Source organism: Myxocyprinus asiaticus, chromosome 3 (genome assembly GCF_019703515.2).
Source record: "Myxocyprinus asiaticus isolate MX2 ecotype Aquarium Trade chromosome 3, UBuf_Myxa_2, whole genome shotgun sequence".
Classification (NCBI taxonomy): domain Eukaryota; kingdom Metazoa; phylum Chordata; class Actinopteri; order Cypriniformes; family Catostomidae; genus Myxocyprinus; species Myxocyprinus asiaticus.
In genome coordinates, this window is record NC_059346.1 from 5,366,556 (window position 1) to 5,388,914 (window position 22,359).

General features: G+C 35.8%; 1 protein-coding gene across 1 annotated transcript in view; it reads left to right on the forward strand.

Moving 5' to 3' along the window:
• The window catches only part of LOC127428256 (netrin receptor UNC5C-like), a 205,641-nt gene extending 183,688 nt beyond the window's left edge, over nucleotides 1-21,953 (forward strand). The window contains exons 10-16 of the mRNA XM_051676479.1: nucleotides 269-356; nucleotides 2,521-2,689; nucleotides 3,492-3,725; nucleotides 4,201-4,347; nucleotides 5,761-5,925; nucleotides 10,663-10,841; nucleotides 17,336-21,953. Of these exons, the coding sequence (XP_051532439.1) occupies nucleotides 269-356; nucleotides 2,521-2,689; nucleotides 3,492-3,725; nucleotides 4,201-4,347; nucleotides 5,761-5,925; nucleotides 10,663-10,841; nucleotides 17,336-17,495 (1,142 nt within the window). The 3' untranslated portion in view covers nucleotides 17,496-21,953. The remainder of the gene's footprint in view (nucleotides 1-268; nucleotides 357-2,520; nucleotides 2,690-3,491; nucleotides 3,726-4,200; nucleotides 4,348-5,760; nucleotides 5,926-10,662; nucleotides 10,842-17,335) is intronic.
• Nucleotides 21,954-22,359: the final 406 nt, after the last annotated feature.

The following is a 22,359-nucleotide window of genomic DNA, read 5'->3' on the forward strand; positions in this document are numbered from 1 at the left end:
GACAGGATGAGTAGCAGCTAGTAATCCACTTTATGAACTGCAGATATGACAGATAACACTCTGCTGTCATTATAAATCATATAAAATCATATAAAACGCTTCCTCCACCAACAGCTTTCTGTAAGAATTGCAACTGATAATATTACAGAATAGCGTGTCTGTCTATCTATCTATCTATCTATCTATCTATCTATCTATCTATCTATCTGTCTGTCTGTCTGTCTGTCTGTATCAGATTATCTTTAATATCTGTTTTATTTTATTTCAGGTGTGAGTTTGTTGGTTCCAGCAGGAGCAATTCCTCAGGGTCGTGTGTACGAGATGTTTGTGACCGTACAGAGGACAGAGAGCATGAGGTAAAAAAAAAAAAACATCAAAACACATGCCCTAATCACCCAGACACCCCTCTGGTCACCATGATTTTGCCAGGTAAGACGTGTTTCCAAGATCCTAGATCTACGTGTTGGTCCTGTAACAGCATTCTTGTCAGAGAAACAGTTCTAACCGTAACCTTTACCCCTTACCCCTTACCCTAACCATAAACTAAAAAAAAACAAAAAAAAACAGAGAGATGTGATAGATTGATAAGAATGTTGTTTAAACCCCAACCACAGCCCTAATCCTACCTTTTCCATATTCCTGAAATGTGATTGGTTGATTGAAATTATTTTGATACATTCATTTTGGCAAAATCACTGTTGCACTACTCCTTTGGAGGAATTTGTTTTGGTAATTTTTGGGGCACAATCTTTTGAGGTTCGTCTTGCACAACAAAAATAGGTTTTTGCTGCCCTACGCACAGTTAACCAAAAGTCATTTTAAAGGAATAGTTCACCCAAAAATTTTAATTCTCTCATCATTTACTCACCCACATGCATCCCAGATGTGTATGACTTTTTTCTTCTGCTGAACACAAATGAAGATTTTTAGAAGAAGATTTCAGCTCTGTAGATCCATACAATGCAAGTTAATGGTGACCAAAATTCTGAAGCTCCAAAAATGATATAAAGGCAGCATAAAATTAATCCATACAACTCAATATTTAAATATTTAAATATTTTTTTTTACTATAAATTCTCCTCCCTGCCCAGTAGGTGGCGATATGCACAAAGAATGCGAATTGCCAAAAAAAAAAAGAAAAAAAGATGAACGTGAAAGTGAAAGTGGAGATTTATAGGGAAAAAAGACTTAAATATTGATTTTTTTTCACACCCACACTTATCATATAACTTCTGAAGACAAGAGTCTAACCACTGGAGTCTTATGAATTACTTTACGTTTACCTTTATGTGCTTTTTGGACCTTCAAAATTTTGGCACCCATTCACTTGCATTGTGAGGACCTACAGAGCTGAGATATTCTTCTAAAAATCTTCATTTGTGTTCAGTAGAAGAAAGAAAGTCGTACACATCTGGGATGGCATGAGGGTGAGTAAATGATGAGAGAATTTTCATTTTGGGGTGAACTATTCCTTTTTAAGTTAAAATATCTTATGCTGAAATACTTTTTTGTATACCAGATTATTAATCAGATAAGCAACACTTTCAAGTAACAAATTGCTACACGCAGTTTGTAGGTTGACTCTGTGGCACTATAAATACATTGCTCGTTTTTTTTTTTTTTTTTTTTTTTCATTCACAACCTTACAGGACATTTATATGTCATCTCCACTTACAATCAACACAAACAGTTTAAATGCAACTTAAAAAAAATTAAAGGGCATCTTAAAGATACATCAAATTCATTAAGCAGTGTTACAGAATGGACAAATATGTCCATATGAAATCATATCTTTCACAGGATAAACTTTTTTTTTTTTTTTTGTGAACAAATTTAAAAGATAGCTCTTTAGTTTTATTTGTAAAACAGTAACGATTCAAAACTCCCAAAATATCTTCCCATATAAGGGTCAATGATGTGACGCTCATAGCTTTGTCCCGATCTACCTGTATTATGTAAAAATTATGTAAAATATGAGTATTTGTAAAATACATTTTTAATTTAAATATATTAATATGTATTCAATGTGCAATGAAATTATTTTAACACATTTTACTTGATGGTTACACCACATGACATTTTCAAAGTCACTAAATAAATTTTTTGAAGAAAATGCAATAAATGTTTTCCAAAAATCTATCAAACAAACATGGACACAAAGATTCAATTTCCACGAACTTGACACATATGTTTCAAACTAGATTCTTAAAAGAACAGATTTCGATGGTGCTCTGTTTGTTTGAGCGGCCTGATCAGCCAGATTCAGCAATATTGGCTCAACCAATGGCGTGAGTTTGGGGCAGGACTCTTTTTTGTTCGACCAATGAGAGATAGAGGGACCGTTCGGGAGAGCTGTTCGAAAACACGGATTATTTTTGCAATGCCCTTTAGTTACGTTGGTGGCTCAGAAATTACACACTTCAGTGTTAAATACTTTTTAAGTAAAGCACTTAAGTTTTTAGTGATATTTTGTGATATGTAAATCTATATTAAAGTACTCTCTGTGTCTCTTTCTCTCAGGCCGGCGGTCAGTGACGGGGAGGCCGTGCTCAGTGCAGTAGTCAGCTGCGGTCCTGCAGGCGCTCTGTTGACGTGTCCCGTCATCCTCACTCTACACCACTGTGCACAAGCCCACTCAGAAAACTGGAAAATCATCCTCAAGAGCCACACGCAGCACAACCAATGGGAGGTGAGGAATTTTAATAATGCCCAATAGGACTCCCAGTATCTGAATGAAACTATTACAGCAAGAGGAAAAGGGTCAGGAGCTCTGGAGATGAGCAGCTCCATTTCAATAAACTACTTATGCTGCCGAGACACAGAAAACATGACTGGAAAATAAATGTAACTATCAGTGAAGGCAGGCAGGCTAAATTGGCCCTGCTGTGCATGGTGGGCTTCTACAAATAGACAACACAAAATTCAATTATTGGAAGAGTGGAGCAGCAAGAGGAACGGAGCGGATTTATCTGCAGGAATCTGCTTCCTTTTTCAAGGTTGGGATTCCCTCACACACACACCACTTCACTGTGTGTGTGTGTGTGGGTGTTTAAGTGTGTTTGGGGCGGGGCAGGTTTTTATTCTTTATCAGGACCAAATGTCGTGAAAAACTGCATTGTGGTTATATTTGGGAGGTTGAATTAAAAAAAAAAAAAAAACTGTCAAGAACCCTGTGTTTTTCTAACCTTTGATGGGATTTTTTGCTTATTTTTCGACATTTATATTCTGAAATAAAAACCTTTTAGAATATAATCCATGATTCTGTATTTGCTGCAAACAGATACAGTGTGTAAGTATTCCAATTAGCCTTTTTTCACTCAAAATAAAGGGTTTACCCTTACCACCACTGGCATATAGGTGGTGCTCTTTACAGATGAAGTGCTACTATAAAAGCTTGCAATTAGCAAAACGTTTACTGAGTGCACATTTTATTTCTGACACACATACACTATATTTCACTAATGTAATTAATGTGTATATTCTGTGTCCAGGATGTTGTTGTGGTCGGAGAGGAGAACTTTACAACTTCTTGCTATGTTCAGCTGGAAGACGAGGCGTGTCACATCCTGACTGAAACTCTAGGATCCTATTGTCTGATTGGCCAGAGTGTCTGTCCGTCAGCAGCTAAACGAATCAAACTGGCCGTCTTTGGGCCTGTCGTTACATCAGGACTGGATTACCACATCAGAGTGTACTACCTTGATGACACTCAGGACACATTAAAGGTGTGTGAAAACACAGATGAAACATTTAAAAGGGAACATATTCTACGCTTTTGTTTTAATAAGTCCATTTACAATGTTATTCAAGGTTTCTTGCACCCAAAACAGTCAAAATGTAGTTATCATGGGCATTTTCCACCCTCTGACCAAAAGAATCAGACTGACTGTTTTGCTACTGTACCTTTAAGACTTTAAGACTATATGTAAATTACCTCTGTTATGATTGGCAAAATTCACATTGTTGTTCATCAGGGTGGGTCAAGTTTTTGTATGTTGAATAGGTGTTGATATACAAATGTGGGCGATCAAATGTTAATGAACTCATGGTTGTGATGTCAATACCATGACAATTTCTGAATGAGACATTTTTGTACCAAATATTTATAACGATTATGATTGTATTACTGCATAATTTACAGCTTTTGTGTGTGTGTGTGTGTGTGTGTGTGTGTGTGTGTGTGTGTGTGTGTGTGTACAGGAGGTGTTACAGATAGAAAAACAGATTGGTGGGAAGTTGCTGGATGAACCAAAGACTCTGAACTTCAGTTCCAGCAACCACAACCTGAGACTTTCCATACATGACATACACACACAGTGGAAAAGCAAACAACTCACCAAATACCAGGTAATGAAAGGAAAGGAAAGGAAAGGAAACAAAAAAGGAAAAGGAAACAAAGGGGGTGAAATGAAAGATAATGAAAGGAAAGGGGGAAAAGGAAAGGAAAAGGAAACAAATGGGATGAAATGAAAGAAAAGGAAGAAAAGGAAATAAAGGGGATAAGAAAGGAAAAGGAAGGGAAGGAAGGATAGGGCAAGGAAAAGGAAGGAATGGAAAGGGAATGAAAAGAAAGGAAAATGAAAGGAAAAGCAAAGAAAGGAAAATGAAAGGAAAAGCAAAGAAAAAATTTAAAGGGAAATGAAAAGGAAAAGCAATAAATAAAAGAAAACAAAAGGGAAATGAAATGAAATGAAATGAAATGAAATGAAATAAAAGGAAATATAATGAAAGGTAAAGGAAAAGGAAGGGAATTAAATTAAATAAAAGGAAAGAAAGAGAATGAAATGAAAGGAAAAGTAAAGGGAATGAAAGGGGGGGAAAAGGAAATAAAATTAAAGGAAAGGAAAGGAAAGGAGAAGAAAGGAAATGAAATGAAAGGAAAGGAAAGGGCAGGGACAGGAAACAAAAGGAAAAGGAAAGGAGAAGAAAGGAAATTAAATGAAAGGAACGGGAATGAAATGAAAGAAAAAGGAAGGAAAGGAAATTAATGGGAAAGGAAAAGAAAGGAAAGGAAAGGGAAAGTAAAGAAAAGAAAGGAAATGTAAACAAAGGGAATGAGAGGAAAAGGAAATGAAAAGAAAAAAGTAAGGAAAGGAAATAAAGGGGAAAGTAAGGAAAAGAAAGGAAAAGTAAGGGAAGAAAGGAAAGGGCAAGGAAAAGCAAAGAAATAAATCAAAAGGGAAAATAAAAGGAAAAGCAATAAATTAAAGGAAATTACAGGGGAAGGGAAGAAAGGGAAGGAAATGAATGATAGGAAAAGGAAGGGAATTCAATTAAATGAAATTAAATGAAAGAAAGAGAATGAAATGTAAGGGAATGAAAGGGAAAAGAAACAAAAAGGGAAAAAAGGAAAGAACATGAAAGGAAAAAGAAAGGGCAGGGACAGGAAACAAAAGAATGAGGAAAGGGAATGTAATGAAAGGAAATGAAATGAAACGAAAAGGAAGGGAAGGAGAGGAGAGGAGAGGAGAGGAAAAGAAAAGAAAAAAGAAATTAGAAGGAAGAAATGGAATTGGAATGAAATTAAAACGAACAAAAGGAACATGAAAGGGAACTAAAGGGAAAGGAAAAGAAGGGAAGGACACAAAGAGAATGGAAGGAAAGGGAATGAAAGAAGAAAGGAAGGTAAAGGAGAAAGGAAAGAAAGGGAAGGAAAGGGGGTTATGTGTATTGTAAAAAGCGTTATACAAGCTGAATTTGATATACAAGCTTTAAGTAAAATGTTAGAGTGAAGAGTTCTTTCTGTGTGTCTGTGTACAGGAGCTGTCATTCTCTCAAGTGTGGAGTGGTTCTGTGAGGAGGCTGCACTGCTCATTCACACTGGAGCGTCAGAGTGTGAGAGTGTGTGATCTATGCTGTAAGCTGTGTGTGAGACAGGTGGAGGGAGAAGGTCAGATCTTCCAGCTTTACACAACTCTGACTGAGGTAACACCCTCTCACACCCTCTGCTGTTCCGCCCATAATGAGGTGACTATATTAGACCATTGATATTTGCTCAGAGTGAAAACACACAAGTCTCTATATATCTCTGTCACTCTGTTCCAGCTCTATTGAGCTGCCTGTTTACAGTCTACACTAAAAAGCTACCTTTTAAAGATGCATCCTAACCGAAATGAAACCTCAGTGACTGATTTGTTCACACTACATAGGCAGAGACTGCATCATTTCACTACTCACTGTTTAAAATAGCGATTGAGTTAGGAGCACACCACTGATGCCTTAAAATGCTGTATAGGTAGTAAGCTAACTATGGTTTGGAATGGGTTTGGAATGGAGCCATCCTCTCCGTCAGCTGTCAGCAGTATCCAGTTCCTCTGCACTCTTTCTTCTCTCCATCACTTCCAATCTCTCTCCGTCTCAGGAGAAGAGGCTGGTTTCTCTTTAATCTATCTAACAGGAGTGGGAGAAGTGTTCTCAGCTGCTCTTAACACCCTCACTGTCTGTCTAATTCATCACTAAGGGTTTTCATGAAGCCTTTCATTTTTTTCTTTCCAGCTCTCCTCTGCTGTAATCAATGTCTCTAATTAAGAACAGCACAGATTCAATATCATTATAGATGGTTTCACTGTGATAAATTGAGTCTTCCTGGGATACAGAGCGCCTGTGTTCGACTGGTGTTTGGACTTTTCAGGGATTGTTTTAAATGCACTCGTTATTTTAGTCACAGAGAAAGAGGGACATTTCGACGAAAATATATATATATATATTTTATACAATAATAATGAATGGAATTAAGTAGAATTGTAAAAGAGTAACACACACACTTCCCCAAGGAAATGTCACCGCAGTTCATTCATACACCACCCAAAAGTTGCTCATCTCACTTTGGTTGCGTCGCGTCATAAACATACCATTTTTAGGTTGCTGTGTCAAGTAAACATAGTTTAATGGTAGGACTTTAATAGTAAAGTTCGGATTTGCGCTCCATCAAGATGTGTTTTGAATGCAAGAATACGTCCTCGTGATGTGCTATCTGCTGAAGGGTTGGTGTGTTCTTTGTATAAGCTGCACGTTGCCTATACCACTAAAGTTTCACTTACTGCCCCCTGGAGAAAACAGGTGCAAGGCAAAATATTGAGGTGAAAAAGTACATTTCTAAGTTGTTTCCAAGTCTTCACTGAATTATTGTTAGATATGATGCATTAATACTGATTTGATGCTGCCAGGTTCTGACCGAGAAGCAGACCTGTAATTAAAACAAAAAATTAAATAATTATTAAATAATTATTACGTTTAAAATAAAACAATTCGGCCCACATATGACATTTAGTCCAAACTCGCCCAAGCAGTGTGTGCATGCGTGCAGAAGAGATTTTGGCTATTAACCCTTTAAGCTTGGATGGAAAAAAAATAATCGTTATTTCCTGACCTTCCTGTCAGCTTGGACCAGACTGGCCATTCTTCTCTGACCTCTGTCATTAATAAGCCATTTTTGCCCACAGAACTGCCACTCGCTGGATGTTTTTTGTTTTTAGCACCATTCTCTATACACTCTAGAGGCTGTTGTGTGTGAAAATCCCAGGAGATCAGCAGTTACAGAAATACTCAAACCATGGTCTAAATTACTGAGATCACATTTTCACCATTCTGATGGTTGATGTGAACATTAACTGAAGTTCCTGACCTATATATGCATGATTTTATACATTACACTGCTGCCACACAATTGGCTGATTAGATATTCAATTGAGTGTATATAGATGGAGTGGTGGTGGCGTAGTGGACTAAAGCACTGAACTGGTAAGCAGAAGGCTGTTGGTTTAATCCTCACAGTCACCCCCATTGTGTCCTTGAGCAAGGCATTTAACTCCAGGTTGCTCCAGGGGGATTGTCCCTGTAATAAGGGCACTGTAAGTCGCTTTGGATAAATGCGTAATCTGCCAAATGCATAAATGTGAATACACACACTCATATAAGTTTTCATTTATTTGACCCAGTATTGTCATGGTTGTGTAGGGAAAAGGTGAGTGAGGATCCAAATGCAGAACTTTTAATCAAACAGAAGAAAAAACAACTATGAAGGAATCTTATGAAGAAGGTAACAAACATAACAGCAGTATGCTGGCTATCAAAGTACTACATACGAACAAGAGCACGCATGCACACGGGGTAGCAAGATGATGAGGAACACCGGTGATACAATTAGGGCAAGGAACTCTAGACAGAGACAATGGAGGGAAACAAAGGAACTTTCAAATTAAGAGTCCTTGGGGGGGAAAAACAGTGACGTGACTCCAGGAAGGGAGCAGGGTCCGGAGGTGGGTCCAGAGGCCTGGGCTGCAGAACAGGGCAGATTAGCATGTTGGAATTTCAGGGGGCCGGGCCGCTGGAGTCTCAGGAGGAGGAGCCGTGGAAGGCTCAGGGGTTCAGGCAAGGCTTTGAACACTGCTCTGGGATGGCAGAGGCTTCAGGAATGGGCTCGTTGACGGTGGCAGGCGTGGGCGCTGGCTTGTTGACCATGATGCTGGCAGCAGCAGGGGGACAGCTTCTTTTGAAGGTGTCTCCGGACCACCAGAGCTGAGAGCAGAGGGGCCTCCGTCGAGGGGGTCTCCGGACCCACCGGAACTGAGAGCAGAGCGTCAGCCCTTATAATTTTGGGGAGAAAGTCTTGAAGAGACTTTGAGATCACAGTCTAAAGGGACCAGTTTCTTCACCTGACCACTGAGTCCCAACCACCCTTGGGAAAGCTGCTCAATCTTTTCTGCTGGATCCATATTAGGTCGGTTCTTCAGAGAGTGAGGATCCAAAGGCAGAACTTTTAATCATAAACAAACAGAAGAAAATACAACTATGAAGACGGTAACACAAACGTAACCGCAGTATGCTTGCTATCAAAGTACTACATACAAACAAGGACCGACAAAAGAACAAGGTACAAGAGGACATATGTACACACAAGGGCTAACAAGATGACGCGGAACACCTGTGATACAATTAGGGCAAGGAACTGAAGACAGAGACAATGGAGGGAAACAAAGGAACTTTCAAACTATGAGTCCTTGTACATTTCAAATTAAGAGTCCTTCAGGGGAAAACATAGTGACATGACAAATATAGAGTAGTATGCAAGTTTGTACATTTTATTTTCATATTTCGCTTTTGATCCTTTTAATCACATTTTAGCATTCTATCAGTTTATATGATGAAGTTTACATTGATATGTATAACAAGCACTAAATTAGTTCTGTCTCTTTGAGAATGGCTGCTCCGCAAGTACTTACGGTTGAATGAGCACAGCGCACATTAACGAGAGAGAAGTTGCAGTGTGGTTTTTCCCTCATCCCTAATCCTCACCATGCAGTGTATGATTAGAAATAATGTTTATTTTTTATCTTTTAAATCACAAACTGACTGTAAATATCAGAAAGGATTTTTAAAAGAGACGTGAAATGAAAATGGGGTGTCTGGGTTTCATCTTTGATACTCAAGTTCTTCTTCGCCACTACACAACTCAATCTCTGAGAGTCAAATCTAAATATTAACTCACCAGTGGCTAATAAAATACATATTTTAGTCGCATAGCGCGGAATTTGTGAGTGATTTACTAGCTATGTAGAGGGCTGCATTCCGTTTTTAGTCCCTGATGCTAAATAAAAGTACATTTAATTTTTAGCAATTATACTGTACATATTAAATTGTATGATATCATATAGTATATCAGCATTATATCGGCATTGGCCATAAAAAAAAAAAAAAAAAAACGACACTCTACTGACATTTATACGTACACCACCGAAATGTGGCTCATTTCGTTTACATCATTTCTAAGGTACGGCAATGACCTCCATGCTATCCTCAGTCCTCGTTTTTGTAAATTAGATTGAGACTCATTTTAGATTTCGTTGTATTTTACATGAGAAATTGTCTTTTGAAAATATGTAAGACACTTACTGTATTAGTAGGTAAACAAGATCACACCTGTATATTTCAGAGAATTCTCAGAGTTTTGTCTGATTTCAGAATTACACAGTCTTAAACATCATAAAAGAAGCGATTTACCATGTCTGTCAGATGGTCTATTTCTTGTCTAAGTAGACAAATCTTGTCCAGAATAAGCTACGAATGGTCCACACTTTATGATGATAGTCAAAAGTCTACTCGTTTTCTATTACTTCTCTAATACACATTCTCCATTTATCTTTTATAAATGTACAAAAATTCAAACCGACGTATATTTGGTGCTGTTGCGTTTTATGAACAATCTCATGAACGCATCTCACTTTAATTGAACCACCTCCTCCACACACACTCACACACAATTGCGCTTTCAGCGTGGCTTTTAATGCATTTGACATGTCAGACGATAATGTTTCCAAGAAGCCAAGTATATCTCCTGTGGTGAAACACCCTTCAATCAGTGAGAACATTTATAAATACCATAAGAGCAGCCGAATGCCACGGGTGATGACAGGTGATTCAATGAGGGATGTGTAACTCAGGTCGGTATATGAAGAGCAGCAAGCTTTTAACATGAAACAAGACGTGTATGTGATTTTTCAGAGCAACACTGTGTTATTTGGTTTGTTTATTACTGAGATTCATTAGAAGACATTAGTCCCAACGAGAGTTAACAAATACAAAATATCTCATAATTAGAATTGGAATAATAACAGGAGTTTTTCATCTTCTGAAGAAAATGTACTGTATATGTGTGTTATGCAGGACATTCAGAGCATTGGCACATCCCTGACTGATCCAGGCAGCAGTATCACAGTGTTGACGGGTCCGAGTGCATTCAGAATCCCGCTCAGCATCAGAACTAAACTCTGCAGCAGTCTGGATGCACCACATACACGTGGCAATGACTGGAGAATACTGGCACACAAACTCAACCTGGACAGGTGACACACAATCACACACAGACACGGCATTCACATACAAACTGGACTTTTAATAATATTCACTATAAATTATTTATTTCATTTTCATAACTTTTGTTATACGTAGTGTACGGGCAATCTCACGAAAACTGTCCAGTTCATATTTCAATAAAAAAATAATAAATATATATATATATATATATATATATATATATATATATATATATATATATATATATAAAATACAATTTAATTTATATATAAAAAAAAGAAATTATATTTTGTATAAAAAAAGTATATTTTAGTCAAATTAAATTAATGCTGATTTTAAATAATGAATATATAAATAAATAAATAAATAAATAATTGTGTCCACACTAATGATTCTCATTATTTTATCAGTCAAAAAAAAATAAATAAATAAATAAAAATTGGAATAGGCCCTAAATGGGCTGATTTAGCAGCTTATCATGGGTTATTTTTTCCAATTTTATTAAATTAAAATGTTTTGATGCCTGATCAAAACATAGTATAACATAGTGTAGTATAGATTTACCATAGGGTCGTTGACAAAGGTTGTCTGAGATATATATATATATATACACACTGATAAGCCACAACATTAAAACCACCTGCCTAATATTGTATAGGTCCCCCTCATGCTGGCAAGACAGTGCCAATCCGCATCTCAGAATAGCATTCTGATATGATGATATTCTTCTCAGCACAACCGTACAGAGCGGTTATCTGAGTTACCGTAGACTTTGTCAGTTCAAACCATTCTGGTCATTCTCTGTTGACCTCTCTCATCAACAAGGCGTTACCATCTGCAGAACTGCTGCTCACTGGATGTTTTTTGTTTCTGGCACCATTCTGAGTAAATTCTAGAGACTGTTGTGTGTGAAAATCCCAGGAGATCAGCAGTTACAGAAATACTCAAACCAGCCCATCTGGCACCAACAATCATGCCACGGTCCAAATCACTGAGATCACATTTTTCCCCATTCTGATGGTTGATGTGAACATTAATTAAAGCTCTTGACCCGTATCTGCATGATTTTATGCACTGCTGCCACACGATTTGCTGATTAGATAATCACATGGATGATTGTTGGTGCCAGATGGGCTGGTTTGAGTATTTCTGGGATTTTCACACACAACAGTCTCTAGAATTTACTCAGAATGGTGCCAAAAACAAAAAAACATCCAGTGAGGGGGAGTTCTGCAGATGGAAATGCCTTGTTGATGAGAGAGGTCAACAGAGAATGACCAGAATGGTTCGAACTGACAAAAGTCTACTGTAACTCAGATAACCACTCTGTACAATTGTGGAGAGAAGAATATCATCATATCAGAATGCTATTCTATATACCTATACAATATTAGGCAGGTGGTTTTAATGTTGTGGCTGATATATATATATATACACACACACACACACATACATACACATATACAGTATACTTATATACAAAATCATTATTTTTGAGTTACGAATATCAAGATGTTTTCTTAGGGTTACTCCATATGACCTGAACAAAATGTACCTATTCATAAAAATGTCCAAATATCTGGTACTTTCTAAAAACTTCACTCACAATCATGAGGGTCTAAAGATCCTCTCTCTTTTGTCTATATTTTTTTTTTTTTATTTGTCACATGACAACCAAAAGTTTACCTGCATGTTGGTAACTCCACCTGACTTAAAAAAAAAAAAAAAAAGTTTTTTACAAATATTAATGACATTAGAAATCAAAATTCTAATTTTTAAAGGAAATAATAATAAAAGATTGTTCCAAACTAATTATGCCAACATTTCCTCTTTTTTCCCCAAAAAATTTCAGCTTTTAAAGAGACTTTAAAAAAATAATTGTCTCTGGACGGTTATACCATTTTTACCTTAAACCCCAGAAAAAATATCAAAATGTCTTTGAACTCAGAAATCGAAAAAGGACAGAAAACTGAGAATCACGTCATTGACCCTGAATCATCAATCATATTGCTTATTAACTAAAACATAAAAATAATAATTATCTATCAGCATTTGCAGAGATTGCAGTGCAGTTTTTATTTTTTTTAACAACAGAATAGAAACTTTCCTCTCTAAAAAGATTGTTTGTATAGACAGAGAGTTTGGAGAAGATTAACGGTAGAACAGCAGGCAAATGGAATAAAAGCATCTTATTCTATCAATCTTTTCTCTCCGTCTGTCTAGAGACAATGAAGAGATCTGTCCCTAACCTCAACTTTTCAAAATACCAATGTGTCTATGCACTCCACTATCCACATAATTACAAGAAAAGGCAAGGAAAAAATAAAATAAAATAAAAAATACTGGACCCCTATGGTTTGAGCTCTGGTTGGGGTATTACTGTAGGGCTTTAAAAGTAAGGCAGATCTCATTTCAAATACAAGAGAGTTTAGGTTAGAGAGCATGCTGTTCACCTCTGAGGACAAACACACATAAAAAAGGAATTTGGAGGCAGAAGACGAGAGAGATAGAGTTCACAGGGGACAGGAAGTGCAGAGGAAGAGATAAAGGTAAGAGGATCCTAGGAAAACATGTTAAAAGTGAAAGACAGACTCTTAAAGTTCTTCATCAGTCATAGTAGACTCAACATCCCCAGAGTTTGTGAAGTAGCTCTTTTTACAAAGATGTTTTTATTCTGTTCTAGATCATAGAGGGGTTCTACATTAAACTCAGGTTTTATGTAGGGTGTCTAGGCTGTGATAAATACAGTATCCCTAGGCAATATGACTGCGCAACGGTAGAAAAGTGTCAACCGGAAAAGATTATACTTCGGTAGATGTATCCGCACAGATATCAGCAGGCAGGACTGCTTTTCATTAATTACACATGAATAAACATTGATTAATGTGAAAATAAAGGGTATAACTTGTGAAATGAAGTATTAATTCTCTCAATTCAAGTCATTCATAGGATTATCCAAAAATATAAACAAACAAAAAATCACGTAAAACCACGTTTATAAATGTATAATAATAAAATGCTCCCATTCAATTTCTAGCCAAAATAACTCATTCAGTATACTGTATATGGGTGTTTCAAGAGGTTGATTTTTGTTCAAACTAACATATTTCAACTTTTTCCTTTGTTATATGAAAGTCACATTAAAACTGACTTATGAACTTTTTAACAGGCCTTCTTCACGTATTTGGTACTTTTCAAATTCATTTTATGTATATAATTTACCGTTTTAGCCTTGTATTAAACTATGAAAATACATGATAAAAATGCCAATTATTATGTTTAAAACTACTGTATGATAATCTTAACAAAGAGTGAAATGAATAAATTCAGGAATTAAACTCAATGGCGTAAGCTGATATGTTCTTCAAACTTGTTATCTGTTAGCCAGTCAGCTCACTCACATGTGATATGTCAAGCGGCTCACATGGTGTAAGCTGATCGGTGGCATGTAATTGGGTAGCCAATCAACTTGTGTACTCTCTCTTAGTTTAACATTTATATTTGCTCAGTTTGCAAGCCGGTTTCACTGCAGTGCGCTGTGAGAGTGTCCTCTGAAATCCCCCTCCTCCCCAGCTCCACCTGTCTAAATCTGCTACATGAGGATTGTATTAATATCTAATTGTGCAGCAGCATGTCATACATGCTTGATGTGGCCTGTCTTGTGTTTTTCTCATTGTAGAGCAGCAGCAGCATGTCCAAATGCTTAACTCAGTATGTCTGTTTAAGATTTGCACGGTATACTGGTACTAACAAAATATCGTAATGCCAGAAAATGTAAAACGGTACAATATCATCTCATTGCTAATTTCGGTACCATACTACAGTGTGGTGCTATTAACAAAATTTGACAGGATTTGACCTTTTTTTAGATCAAATCAATGACAGTTTGACAATTAATCAAATTCAAATCTTGATATGGCTAAGTGTGATCATTAAACAGTAGAAGGATGTCATTTACTGTAATAAAATAATATGCATTCTACACGTGCTGCACGCTTCAGAATGAATGAGAGGTGCTGCTCTGTTTTCTGTCATACTTCACAACACATACACAAACAGACCGCATGTGATGCACATAATTCGGTGTGTTAAGTGAACACTCACATGAACTCCTCTAGTGCTGCTCTGAGATCTCAGCTCGCGAGTATTTCAGCATTTCATTTAGAATGAGGACCTAATTAAAATCTACCACATAGGAGGAACTCAAAGGTCCGTCAAATGAAAAGTTCAGCCAAAAGAAAAGCTCTGTTTAACTGAATGCGTGAAATTGAAGACATTAAGACAGAAAAGTATTACTATTGTATAGAAAAATAGAATATTCAAAGTAATCGCAATAATACTACTAATAACAATAATTTAATAATAAATGGTTTTATTATTATTATCATTATTATTTATAATAATAATTATTATTATTACAGTTATTATTACATGTAAGCAATATCACAAAAACAAGTGTACTGAATACCAGCACACCGTGATTTAGCCATAGCAGCCTTGTGCCACAGGTAATCGGATTTTTTTCATTAATGTTTTCAGTTTGCGAAGCTCCCGTTGTGCAACATTTTATATGACCAAATTTTTTTTTTTTTTTTTTACATTTTGGATGGAAATTAATAATGATGTTTTATTTGATTAAAGCTTTTTGTATTCATTTGATTAAACAGTGTTTTGATGATATAAAAATGGAATCCAGACAAATTAAAATGTAAAATGTAGACTTTATGCTGTTCTTTTAATCAAGTCCTTTTCTGTGTAATTTCATCACAATCTGAGGCTTTTTATTTGTTGGCCAAGTACTGATTTAGTATCAATACCAAGGTACCAGGTCTGGTATCATACCGAAGCCAATATTTTGGTATCAGAGCAACCCTAGTTTGTGTGTTCTAGCAATAGCAAGTCTCCCTTCTTGCTCTGCAGCAGCAGCGTAGCAGATCTAGTCTGCCAAAACCAAATACTATGAATATGTCATACCCACAATAGCATGTCAGATCTTTCAGAGGGTTGTAATGACTGAAATATAAATAAACGTTTTCAGTGTTTAATTGTGTGACAATGATTTCTTTCAATTTTCCAAAAATTAGGACTGTCCCACAGTTGTGGTGTCATTTCCACCACACCAAACAATTTTGCCCCATATAAAGTTTTTTCCGAACGTTAGTGTAATTGTTAAACAAGTCGACAAAAGTGTCAGTGAAAAACATGCTTGAGATGAAATATAAGACAAAAGAAAAAAATTCAGGTAAAATTCACTTTATTATTGAGCGTCATTTCCAAACAAGATGTAATTTTGCAGAATTTTGCAAAAAATGTGAAAATATTATTTAATTGTGTGTATTTGGGATAATACAAATGTTTTCTATAAAATCAGCCTCAGCAAGACAAAGGAACTGGACATATTTTTCCAAAAACATTAAAAAATATCATCTCCATCAGCGTAATTTCAACCACAGAATTCTATTAAACACAATCCAGAATTTGAGATGTGCCAGAGATGACACTGTGGTGGGAATTTTCATGACATACTGTAAATCTCCTGTGATGCTTGTACATACACTGTTGGACAGTGTTAGTAAACAAATTGGTAACACTTTATTTTAGGGATCAGAAATTAGACGGTAATACATGACTAATAATATTGCTTGTAAGTGACTTGTTTGGCATTATAAAGTATTTATTAAGCCTTTATTTGCTGATTTCTTATTCTTGCTTTATAGCCCCTTTACATTTGCTTTTGTCATAACAATGAATTTATTAGCTAAAAACAAAACATATCAGTAGCTAGTATGATGTAAATGACATCCTTTATAGGTTCTCAGTACTCTGTGTGAATGTGCGGCTTGTAAGTACAAAATACATGTAGAATGCATATAGTATTTCAACAAAGCAGGGAAGTTTAGGGTTAGGGTGTCTGTGGGTCTCTAAATAAACAGTAAACATGTTGATGCCCCTATACTGTATGGTAGTATTTAATTAGGGGTGCAAATAGCATCTTACACTATTTGCACTTAGTGCAAAGAAGATGCTTTTTGTTGCTATTTAAGCAACAAAAGTCTCTGCCTTCTAGATTTATTTTATACTTATAAGCTGCACATTGCAGTGTAATAAGAACCTATAAAGGATGTATTTTGCACCTTACTATCTATTGGTATCTTTTGTTTTTACCTAATAAGTTCATAGGAAAAAAGAAATGTAAAGAGGCTATTAAGCAAGGGTAAGAAATCAGCGAACAAAGGCCTAATAAATACCTTATAATTCTAAACAAGTCCGTAACTAGTCCCTTACAAGTCCAATTATTAGTCATTAATTACTGTCTAATTTCTGATCCCTAAAATAAAGTGTTACAGACAAATTAAATGAACTAGTGAGAGTGTGAAAAACATTCTAACGAGATCTACCTTCTAAAAGTCCACAGTGCTAAAAGTTGCTGAAGTTGAGGAAACACCCACATATACATTTACCGTGATATTTTTGGTCATACCGTCCACCACTAAGTAACCCTGACATCTCACTTCTCCTTCAGGTATCTGAACTACTTTGCGACTAAGACCAGTCCTACAGGTGTAATTCTGGACCTATGGGAAGCCCAACACTTTCCACACGGTAACCTCAACCAACTCGCCACCGTTCTAGAGGAGATGGGTCGTCATGACAACAGTATAGCTTCCTTGGGGAAGGAATAATGACACTTGCGTTGGTGGTGAACGTTGCTATGATGATGTCTAAGCATAAACACATGACCAGAGGATAATTGAGCTTGCCACTGTTATTGAGCCAGAAAAACGATCGAATCGCCATCCGAACAAAGACAAGTCAAGCATTCGCAGTATGGAGAGTCAATGGCATTTTGCATCAGCTTAGTTCAGCATCTTATTTAGTTTCCATGGAAACATGGAAATGGATGCCACTGATTTGGAATTGAATGCCGGGGTCAAAGGTGAACCAGGAACAGGGTCAAGACACTACATATTTGTACTAGACAACCAAACCGCTCGCCTAGAACCCCGAATCACTCTTCAAAACCCTAAAACCCTTCCTGTTTGCACGTGTAGGGACTGCAGTGTTTGTGTAAAAAAACAAAAGAAATCTCCTTCCTTTCTCGCTTAGTGATTTTTTTTAATGGAATTTTGTGGTGTCATCTAGTTGTTACAGAAACAAATGCTCATGTATTATATTTTGAGACATGAAAATACAGCATTAAGTGTGTCGACAGAGTACCTTAAAGTGGCCTTTAAAATCCAATTAATGATTTCAATTGTATTATTTTTGTAATGCCGACATATGTAAGATGGACATTATTGTGTTTCTTTGTTGAACAAAAGTGCATACGAGCACTTGCCAGGGATTAAAGAATAATGTTGGAAGTTGATATTAGATTTTCTGGAATGCATAGCATTAAATGTGAATTCACACTGTTTTCACAGGCCGGAATGTTCTGCAGACATTTGTAGAATGTTGCATTGTTCATCACATCTAACAAATTCACATGTTCTCGGCATGGAGTGTTACTGTTGTGCATAAAAGTTTAACGTCAACATTACGCATACAAAAATGATCGTGGAAACTGTAGTTTCTGCAGAAATGCGATATAATGTATAATTATTGTTATTAATGTAACACATTAATATGAGATTTCTTTCAAACCATTTTAAGAATCGTTCTATCATTTTAATTACTTTTTATGATGACAGTGGTTTCTAAGTTATCACAGTTTTGTTGTCGAAACAATAATTGTAGTAACTTATATTTTGTCAGAAGCTATGATTACCATGGAAGATTTTTGAAACGGGCTTTGTATCTTACACCCTGTCCTAACCTGGTCAGCGTGACAGGTAATTTGTCTGTCCATGCAAGGGATGGGAATCATAAGGAGTTTACTTATTCCGGTTCCTTGATGCTTTATTAATAATTCTTTTATTACTTTTGAGGAAGAAATATTTGGAAATAAGAAATGCAATTATTATTAGATTTACTACCCTCAGCAGCCTGTTACCAAATTATAAGATCATTTCATATTTGAACAAAACAGATTTAGCAAAAGGTGTGTTTACAGAATTTTACTTAAAACATTTATTAAATTCATTCATTTTTATGCAATACCACAAATTACAACAAAGCTCCTAATGTATATCTTTAAAGGAATATTCCGGGTTCCAGGTGTGGCATAATGTTGATTACCACAAAAAATTATTTTGACTCGTCTCTCCATTTCTTTAAAAAAAAAAAAAAAAAGGCAGAAATCGATGTTACAGTGAGACACGTAAAAGGGAAGTGAACGGGGCCAATATTTTGAGGGTTTAAAGGCAGAAATGTGAAGTTTATAATTTTACAAAAGCACTTACATGAATTCTTCTGTTAAACATTGTGTATTATTTGAGCAGTAAAGTAGTTTAAATCATAATTTTTACAGTCGTTTTAGGTTTTGTTGGCATTATATCATTGTGGCTTATCTATAACTTTACACAGAAAAGGTTAGTGAGCGATTTTATCACACTAAAATCATGTTAACACGCAAACTGTTTGTCTTGTGGCTATGCAAGATACATAAAAGTATGTGAACCCTTTGGAATTACCTGCATTTATAAATTTGTCTTAAAATCTGGTTTGATCTTCATCTAATTATCAATAATGAACAAACACAATCTGTTTTAACTAATAACACACAAATTATTGTTCTGTTCTTGTACATATTGAATACATCATTCAACCATTCACAGTGTAGTTTGGAAAAAGTATGTGAACCCCTAGGCTAATGATGTCAACAAAAGCTAATTAAGAATCAGGAGATGGCAAACCAGGCATCCAATTAATAAAACGAGATTGGAGGTGTGGGTTAGAGCTACTTTGACTTATAAAAAGCACTCAACCATTTTGAGTTTGCAATTTACAAGAAACATCTGCTGACGTGGACCATGCCTCGCAAAAAAGAGATTTCAGAAGACCTACGATCAAGAATTTTTGCTTTGCATAACGCTGGAAAGGGTTATAAAGTTATCTCGAAGAGCTTAGATATTCATGTGTCCACAGTTAAACAAATTGTCTATAAATGGAGATGATTTATTACTGTGGATACTCTCCCTAGAAGTGGCCGTCCAACCAAGATGACTCAAAGGGCACACCACATAATGCTCAATGAGGTATAAAAAAGAGCCCTAGAGTGACAGCTAATGATTGAAGGAATCATTGGAACTGGTTAACATCTCTGTTCATGAGTCTTCTATACGGAAAACATGAAACAGCCATGGTGTCCATGGCAGGACATCACGAAGAAAGCCGCTGCTTTTCAACAAAAACATTGCTGTGCGCCAGCTGAAGCTCAGTAGAAGTTGAATGATGCAGCAAGACAATGACCCTAAACATAGAAGTAAATCCACTACAGAATGGCTTAAAAAAAAAAGAAAATCAACTTTTGGAGTGGCCCAGTCAGAGCCTAGACCTTAACCCTATAGAGATTGCAATGTGAATATTAATGGGATGTGTTCAAAAAAGACATTAAATATTATAATTGTTTGTGTGTTGTTAGCTTAAGCACATTGTGTTTGTCTATACTTGTGACTTTAATGAAGATGAGATCACATTTTATGACCAATTAATGCAGAAAGCCAGCTAATTCCAAAGGGTTCACATCCATTTTCTTGCCACTATACTTTTGAAACAGTGAGTATTGTACATTTACAGATTGGCCCCATTTACTTTTATTATAAGTGCCTTACTGGAACCCATATTTGTGCTTTTTTTTTTTTTAAAGAAAAGGAGGGGTAAGTCAAAATAATTTTCTGTGGTAATCAATATTATGCCACAAATGCTGTCGATTGAGCTAAACTTGAATTAAACCCTGAATATTCCTTTAACTACACGCTCATTTAAGGAACTATCCATTTATTACACTGATTTAAGTCTCACAAGCCTTATATACAAAACACTAACAATTCTTGGTTCATATTTTGAGTCGGACCTGACTAAATGAAAATAATGTGCAGGTCAACAAGTTTTTGATTCACCAAAAAGTACTGGCTGATCGAAGTCATGCATTAGGGAATCAGACTACACGGTCACGCTGTATGTTTCGTGCTGTAGATTTAGAAGAACCGGCTCGTAAGAGTCATTTCGTTTGAGAAATGGACTACACTGACCCTAAAAAAAATTAACCATGGTTTCACTCTTGTAAAACTGCAGTAACCATGACTTTAGTAACCATTTTATGCAAGAAAGACCACAAATTAATCATGGTGTTACTATGCTAAAACTGTAAAATGTTACAGCCAACAAGGAACGTTGTTTCAGAGGTGGAGCAAGTTATTACATTTTGATGAAAGATTCCACAGACAAACATTGATTTCTTTAGAATAACGTGCACCGATGAATCGTGAATAGGATCTACTGTATAGCAAATGGAAGACCCTAAATTCAACTTAAGAAATCCTTGCCTCGAGAGCAAGAAACTCTTGAGAATGTTGAGTGTTTACAACCGGAATAAACCATTCAAACATTTTTCACTAACAGTTAATAATGGTCTATGCAACCTCTTTGCAAAGCAACTGATACCACATTAAGACTTTCCATAACAGTTTATGCTAGGTTACTTGTCAGAATAAATATTCCACGACAGGAGTTCTGTAAACAAACACTCGTCACACTAAATGTGAATGATAGTGTGCTTGTAAATGTGGTTCCAGTGATGTGACACAAGAGCTCATTATTTGTGGATCTTTCTGCAATATCACTGCCTGCAGCCTGTGCCACACCGCAAACGTGTAAAAGCCTCTAACAAACTGCCATTTCCGTACAATTCACCAAGTCTCCAAAAGAGGAGAGGATATGGCGGACAATAAAAGCCAAATTTATGAGCAAAACAACAAAAACACCCCGTATTTAAGTGTCAAGCATAGCAAAGCATTGAATATTTCTGTCTGGCATAAATGCTGTGCCAACTATGCAATGTTTGCTTCTGTATAGGATAATGACAGAATTGCTGGCAAATGTGCATTATGACTTGCGTGTATAGAGAGGATTTAATCCATAGAATAAAGCAAGCTTCATTAAAAAAACAAAGTAAAAATGCTATTATGTCCGCAGCCAGTTTCTGTACAAAATGTATCTAAAGGATTTTTTTTTTTTTTTAAATAAATTATATTTTTAATCAGCACTAAAAGTGGCTTTGTTCTGTTTATTCCTTGTATAATCAGATATTCAAGTGCCTTTACACTAACATATAATGGTAAACAGCTTTCAATAAAATACTATAGGTTGTTCAAGGTTAAAAAAATTAGATTATTTATTTTATTTTATTTATTTTTTTAAAGTTTGTAGAAATGTAATCTTAGTGTCAATGGGTTCATAATTTTTCCACAAAAAAAACAAAACATTTATTGCATTTTTTTTTTATTATTATTTATTTATTTATTTATTTTTTACAGAAAATTGATTCAATGGAATAAATGTTAAGTGTTGTAACCATAAAGTAAAAGTTATTAAAATATTTTCCTTCAATACACATGAGTGTACACAACTTAATCATTTTTTCTTTTTTTTTTTTTTTACGTTTTC